Here is a 7,500-nt window from a genome sequence, read left to right as displayed (position 1 = left end):
GAAAGCCAGCGCATGTTGGGTACCTCTCTATTGATCGCTGAGGGGAGCGTGCGCGCAAGTGAATCGGCTGTCAGTAGTGTGAGGGAGGGAGGCAAGAAGGAGCAGGAGCAGGGTGGTCAAGGAACTGTGCCTGGCTGCTCCTTTTGTGGCCATGAAGGAGCATCAGGGAGCAGTAGCAACAGACAGGAGGCGTCCGCATGTAGTACCATGAAACACAAGTGCGGTGCCATAGTGCTAAACCACCACCACCAACAACAACACTACCATCAAAACAACAACATCAAGCCCCATGCCACCACCACTATGGCTGCTTCAGACATCACTTCTGACACCACTTCCACCACTTCCGTCTCTGCCAACACCTACACCGGAGGGGGTGGTGGTAGTGGAGGGGGGGGAGGGGGTAGCGGTGCCCCCCTTAGATCCGCTCTCAAACGTGCCGGCCAAAAGAGTCGCGGGCATCGAGTGTGCATAAACGAGGCCAAGAATGAGTGTCTCGAGGCCGACTATGTTATCCTTGTCCATGACGAAAGTGAACCTCAAATCGTGTCTATCCGAAACCTCGATCTCAGCCTTGCCTCGGCCTCGGGTTCGACGGGTTCTGCAAATTCAGGTTCAACAGCTGGCCCCCCAGAACTGACCCTCTCACCCCCCGAAGGATACAAAGACTGCTTCTCACATCATATTGAGGACTCAGGTAGGTGTGCTGTTTGGCTCTGAATTCAACTTTTAGAGCTTTCTCATATACACAGGCTATTTCATTCATCTCTCTCTCTCTCTCATGCTCTTGCTCTTAGTCCCCCCCCCTTCTCTCTATCCCACACATTTCTCTCTCTCATCTCACTCTATGACCATTGTCTCATTCTCTCACACATACACTTCTCTTTCACGTTCACTTTACTCCCACACTTCATCGCTCTCACTCACATCTCTCACGTACACACTTCTCACTCTAATATCCAGATGAGCTTGGATCAAAAACAACTCGCGCGCGCACACACACACACACACACACACACACACACACACACACACACACACACACACACACACACACACACACACACATTTATCATTCATATTCACTCGTGCATCCTGTAATTTCACTCGACCCACCGCCTCTTTTGTTTTCGCTCATCATCATCATCATCATCACCAATATCATCATCATCATCATCATCATCATCATCATCATCATCATTATCCTATCCACATTTCTTCTCCTAACCAGCATCACTATCACCTCTTTTCTATTTCTCCCTCCTATTCCTTCATGTCATCATTGTCACACACACACACACACACACACACACACACACACACACACACACATCCCCTCCCACACACACACAGGCATGACGCACGAAACATCATCATCTAATGTTTTACTAACAAAGAAAACATGCAAACAAGCCCTCAAACACAGGAAAGAATCCCCCTTTAAAACATTTCCAAACATCGTCCACATCTCAGATTAAGTAAACACACCACAAACACACATCACGAATATTTAAAGCCGGAAAATGTTTTACTGACAAAGAAAGCATCCAAACAAGCTCTCAAACACCGATAAACATTGCTATCTAAAATGTCTCCAAACACCAAACTTACTTAAGCTTACAACAACACTACATAAACACGTTACAAACATCTAAACACCAGAAAATATCATATTGAACACACACACACACACACACACACACACACACACACACACACACACACACACACACACCTAAAACTGCCATCTCTCCGTCTTGAATGCTGAGTTGTAACAATTGATCAACACTAGAACATCATGCTAGTCACGAAGAAGTGCTTTATAAGGGATACTGAGCCATAGTATTGTCTTTCTTCTGCCGCTAGAATATGATGCTAGTCACGAAGATGAGCAATATGAATGACAGCGCCACAGATTAACACTAGAATATGATGCTAGTCACGAAGAAGTGCTATGTGAAGTATACGGTGCCGCAGATTAACACTAGAATATGATGCTAGTCACGAAGAAGTGTTATATGAAGGATACAGAACCACAGACCACAGAAGTGCTATGTAAACGATATAGAGCCTTAGCATTGTATTTCTGCCTAGAATATGATGCTAGTCACGAAGAAGTGCTAGGTAAATGATATAGAGCTTTATCAATGTCTTTTCCCGCCGCTGAGCTACGTTAAATCAGCTGCCAAAGGACGAAAATCTGGGCCAAGTTAAGGTGAAAGAACTGCAGAAAAAATAAAACGAAAGTGCTGTGTGTTATGATGCAGGAGAGTTCTATATCCTTCCCACAGCACTTCTTCGTGACTAGCAATAAATTCCAGTGTTAATCCATTATCACAGCTCAATACAGGATGGAGGGAGGGCAAAATTTAGGCCAAGTTGGAGTGAATGGAGTACTGGTGGAACTTTTCGTCCTTTTGAAGCTTATTTCCCGTTGCTTAGTGGCAGAATAAGGCAATACTACGGCCCTACATGGCACTTCTTCGTGACAAGCAATATATTCTAGTGTCAGGCTATTGCTACGGCTCACCCATTCAATTCAGTAGCCTCATACATTTTTTTTACATGATACATTATTATTCTTTCTACCTCCAGACGATTTTATTCAGCTCAGGGGCATGTTTTGGTGATGAGGTATTCATTTTACCAACCCATTCATTTACTTATTCATTCATTCATTTGCTATTCACTAATTTATTCATCATACGTTCTCATTCATTCATTAAGTGATCCCGTAACTCATTCATTTTTGAGTTCATTCATTCCTTCAGCCCATTCATTTATTTACTGGCTATTACGTTCATTCATTTACCAGCCTTGTAATTCAATTATATAATTATTCATTTGTATCAGTGTCTATTTATTCGTGGTCATCAGTTCAGTCATTCATTTATTCATATGATCCATCTACTCATTCATTTAATAGCTCATTCATTCATTCATTCATTCATTCACAATTTCATCTATCTGTTCATGCACACAAGTTATTCACTCATTCATTCATTTAACCACCTACATATTTAATCTATAATAAATAAATACATTCAGCTATTCATACTGCAATGTATTCCTTTACGTAACCATTCTCTCATTTTTTTTTTTTATGCAAGGAAGAAGGAACCAAAGGCCAGGGGTCTGCAAACTGGTCTCTCCAAGAAAAAATAAAACGAGATAACAGAGAGCCAAATTCAAGATCCATTCATTTCGAGCTGCCTGGACACACTGCGTTTGAAAGACTAGAGATCGTAGGCAGTAGGAAAAACAGACACAGGGAGACAGTTCTAGAGTTGACCTGCTGCATGCATGAAAGACTGCGAGAAGCAGTTAACTCTTGCATTAGAGAGTTGGACAAAGAGTGGATGAGAGTTTGTTGCTACACGGGTGTTACGTGCCCGCCGTAGTGGTGGAGGGATCCATGTAGACAGTTCAGAGAAGCAGTGACCATTGAAGTGGCGATAGAAAAGAAATAAAGATGCAACAGCGCCGCGAAGAGACAGAGGTTGAAGGAAGCCAGTAAGAGGAGGAGCGCTGATGAGACGAAAAGCTATTCATTCAATTGTTCTTATACTAATCAATTATTCATTCATTTCATCCCCCCATTCAGTTAATCATTCATTCATTTGCCCATTCTTTTCTTCCCCCATTCATTTATTTAAAAATCCACCCAATAAAATTTATTCATTTACTTTATCATCCAACCATTCATTTCCTCTTTCATTCATTCATTCTTTATTTATTTATCCACATATTCATTCATTTATTAATCCATTCATTCACTCATCCATTTATTTATGCAGCGATCCATTCCTTCATTCATCCATCCATTCATCCATCCATCCAACCATCCATTCATCCATCCATCCATTCATCCATCCATCCATCCAACCATCCATTCATCCATCCATCCAACCATCCATCCATCCATTCATCCATCCATCCATTCATCCATCCATCCATCCATCCAACCATCCATCCATCCATCCAACCATCCATTCATCCATCCATCCATCCAACCATTCATCCACCCATACATTCATATATTTATCCATCCAATCATCCATTCACTTATTTATCCATCCAGTCATTCATTCACTCATCCATCCATCCAATCCATCCATCCATTCATTCACTCATTCATTTATTTCACCCCCATTCACTCATACATCCATTCACCAAAATAGGCTCATTCGTCCTCATTCATTTCCTTACCTACTCTGCCTCATACACTCATTTCTTCACTCACACTGCCTAGGTTATTCATTTACGTTCATTCACTTGTTATTCACTCGCTGGGATTTTTACCCCTGTTGTTTACGGGTATCTGAGTTTGCAGTTTTCTAGATGAACTGATTCTCTCTCTCTCTCTCTCTCTCTCTCTCAATTATCCAGTCTTCCATTATTTCACGTCACCCCCCCTTCCCTCGCTCTCTCTCTCTCTGATGTCAGGTCTCTTACTCAATCAGTCAATCACACATCCATCCTCTCTCTATCTCTCTCTCTCTCTCTCTAACTCTCTCACATCTCTCACTCACTCACTTTCACACTGATTTCTCACACTGACTCTGACTCATTTACAATCTTATCCATGTTACCTCTACCACACTCAAATTCAACAGCATTCAACTCTCTCTCTCTCTCTCTCTCTCTTTCTCCGTTTCATTATCATTCTTTCCTCTGTTCTCTTTTACTTCCCCTGCTCTCTCTCTCTCTCTCGCAGCCAATCACCGTCACGATCTCTATCTTCTCTCTCGTTCAATCACACTCGATCTCGCTCACACGCACTCTTACCTCTCTCTCTCTCTCTCGCTGGCCCACTTCGGCTCTCTCACTATATCATTATCTCACTTTCTCACTCCGTTACCCTCCTTATCTCTCACTCGCTCACACTCCTGTCTCATTCAAACATCCTCTCTCTCTCTCTCTCTCTCTCTCTCTCTCCCATTTTGCACTCTGATTCACTCAATTGCACCTACATTTCACTCTCTCACTCGCTTGAATTTTCTCTCTCACTTCATTATTTCTTGAGCATTTCATTACACACACACACACACACACACACACACACACACACACACACACACACACACACACACACTTCCTGTCTGTTTGTCTCTATCATTAATGTATGTATATATATGCATGTATGTATGTATGTATGTGTGTATGTACGTATGTATGTATGTATGTATGTATGCATGTAGGTAAGTACGTAATCTCTCGCTATCAATTCCATTACTATTAATTGGTTCCCTCTCTCTCTCTCTCCCTCCATCCCTCCCTCTCTCTCTCACACACACACACACACACACACACACACACACACACAGGTCAGTCTCACCGGACGTTGTATTGTGAAGGCATTGTATAGGATCTTCCGGACCCCCTCTCCCCCCCCCCTCTCTCTCTCTCTCTCTCTCTCTCTCTCAGGTGAAACTCCGTGAAGTGAAAGCCGTGGAGGAAAAGTCTCTCCATTTTCCCCTCCCTTCCCTCCAGTTTCCTTCACCTCTCTCTCTCTCTCTCTCTCTCTCTCTCTCTCTCTCTCTCTCTCTCTCCCTCATGGTACTCATAAAACTTCCATAATATAATAAATAATTTGATGGGTGGGGGTGGGGGTGAGGGTGAGTGAAGGTCGGGTGGGGGCGGGGGTGAGGGTGGGGGTGGGGAAGGGCAAGGGGTGAGGGTGGGGTTAAGGGTGAGGGTGGGGGTGGGGAAGGGGGTAAGGGATGAGGGTGGGGGTGAGGGTGGGGGAGAGTGGGGGTGGTGGATGGGGGTGAGGGAGGGTAGGGGTGGGGGTGAGGGTGAAGCAATTAGATAGGAAATTGACTTATGGGGACATTATTGAATATTAAATTGCCATCTATAAGTGGAGGAAGGAAGGACGGAAGGAGGAAGGAATGGAGGGAAGGAGGGATGGAAGGAAGGAGGGAAGGAGGAAGGAATGGAGAGAAGGAGGGAGGGAAGAAGGAGGGGATAGGAAGGAAGGAAAGAAGGAAGGAAGGAAGGAAGGAGAGAATTAAAGATGGAAGGCAGGAAGGTTGGAAGGAAGATTGGAAGAGGATGAAGGAAAGAAATAAAAGGGAAGTTAATACAGGAGGGAAAGAGAGAGAAAATAAGTGTTGAAGGAAGGAAGGAAGGAAGGAAGGAAAGGAGGAAGGATGGAAGGAAAGAAGGAAGGAAGGAAGGAAGGCAGGAAGGAAAAAGAGAAGAAGGTTGATGGATGATGAAGGAAAGAGGAGGAATGAAGGAGAAACGAGAGAGAGAGAGAGAGAGAGAGAGGAGAGTAGGAGAGAGAAAGAGAGTGAGAGAGAGATAGAGAGAGAGAGAGGCTGACTCACCTCAATTCATACGGTATCGATTTAGATAGGAGAGTTTGCGCACATCCTACTATCCCATCCTATCCCTATCTTATTCTCTCTCTCTCTCTCTCTCTCCTAATCTATTAACAACACTCTAATTATCTATCAGTCTATCTATTTACCTGTCTCTCTATTCCTATATATACGGTATCTATATGTTTCCTCTCTCTCTCTCTCTCTCTCTCTCTCTCTAAGGTAATGAGTGAACCAGATGTGCGACAGAGCATAGCCTAATTATCTATCTACCTCTTCTACTTTCTATCTACCACTGTCTACCCCCAGGCTCCTATGATCCACTCTCATCTAAATCTGTCTATCTATCTAACTTATGTCTGTTAATATTCTTGTCTGTCTATCTATCTATCTAACAGTCAACCGGGTATCTAACTTTCTGTCTGTCTGTCTGTCTGTCTGTGTGTCTGTCTTTCCTTATATGTCTATCTATCTGTCTATCTAATGCAAAATAGGATCCATTAACTCTCCTCTCCTCTCTCTCTCTCTCTCTCTCTCTCTCTCCGCCAACAAAATCTATCAAAACCCAGGCCTTGGAATAAAACTTTTGGCCATCGCGGTAGACCAATTACAACTTTTGACACTATCTGTTCCTGATCTCTTATTTATGTCTATCTATCTATCTATCTATCTTGTCTATTTGTCTATCTATATTCTTGTCTATCTATCTATCTATCTATCAGCCTACAGGGTATCTAATTTTGTCTGTCTGTCTGTCTTTCCGTAGTTTATTTCTATCTATCTGTCGCTATCTGTCTATCATATTCACGCAAGATCGCATCCATTAACTCTCTCTCTCTCCCTCTCTCTTCCCTAATCCCAAAGAGGGTAGCCACATGCAAATCGTTTCTATATCTCTACCACACACACACACACACACACACACACACACACACACACACACACACACACACACACACACACACACACACACACACACACACACACTCAATCCATGTGCACCCAACCAATCAGCCTTGAATAGGAGAAGAACCATTCCTGTTTTGATATTTTAGTGTTTTATTTTTTATCATTATTGTTATTTTTATTTCTTTGCTCTCCTCCAACACACACACACACACACACACACACACACACACACACACACACACACACACACACACACACAGAT

The 7,500-nt window shown here is 43.1% G+C and overlaps 1 protein-coding gene across 1 annotated transcript in view; it reads left to right on the top strand.

Moving 5' to 3' along the window:
• LOC145416266 (uncharacterized) overlaps positions 1–7,500 on the top strand; it is a 69,758-nt gene that overhangs the window by 456 nt on the left and 61,802 nt on the right. The window contains exons 1-2 of the mRNA XM_080285264.1: positions 1–589; positions 623–697. The exon at positions 1–589 is cut by the window's left edge and continues 456 nt beyond it. Of these exons, the coding sequence (XP_080141390.1) occupies positions 1–589; positions 623–697 (664 nt within the window). The remainder of the gene's footprint in view (positions 590–622; positions 698–7,500) is intronic.

The sequence above is a fragment of the Coenobita brevimanus genome, chromosome 105, assembly GCF_032717465.1.
Source record: "Coenobita brevimanus isolate Jiangsu-jjx chromosome 105, ASM3271746v2, whole genome shotgun sequence".
Lineage (NCBI taxonomy): Eukaryota > Metazoa > Arthropoda > Malacostraca > Decapoda > Coenobitidae > Coenobita > Coenobita brevimanus.
Note: the sequence above shows the minus strand (reverse complement) of the source record. Positions and strands in the feature narration are given on the sequence as shown.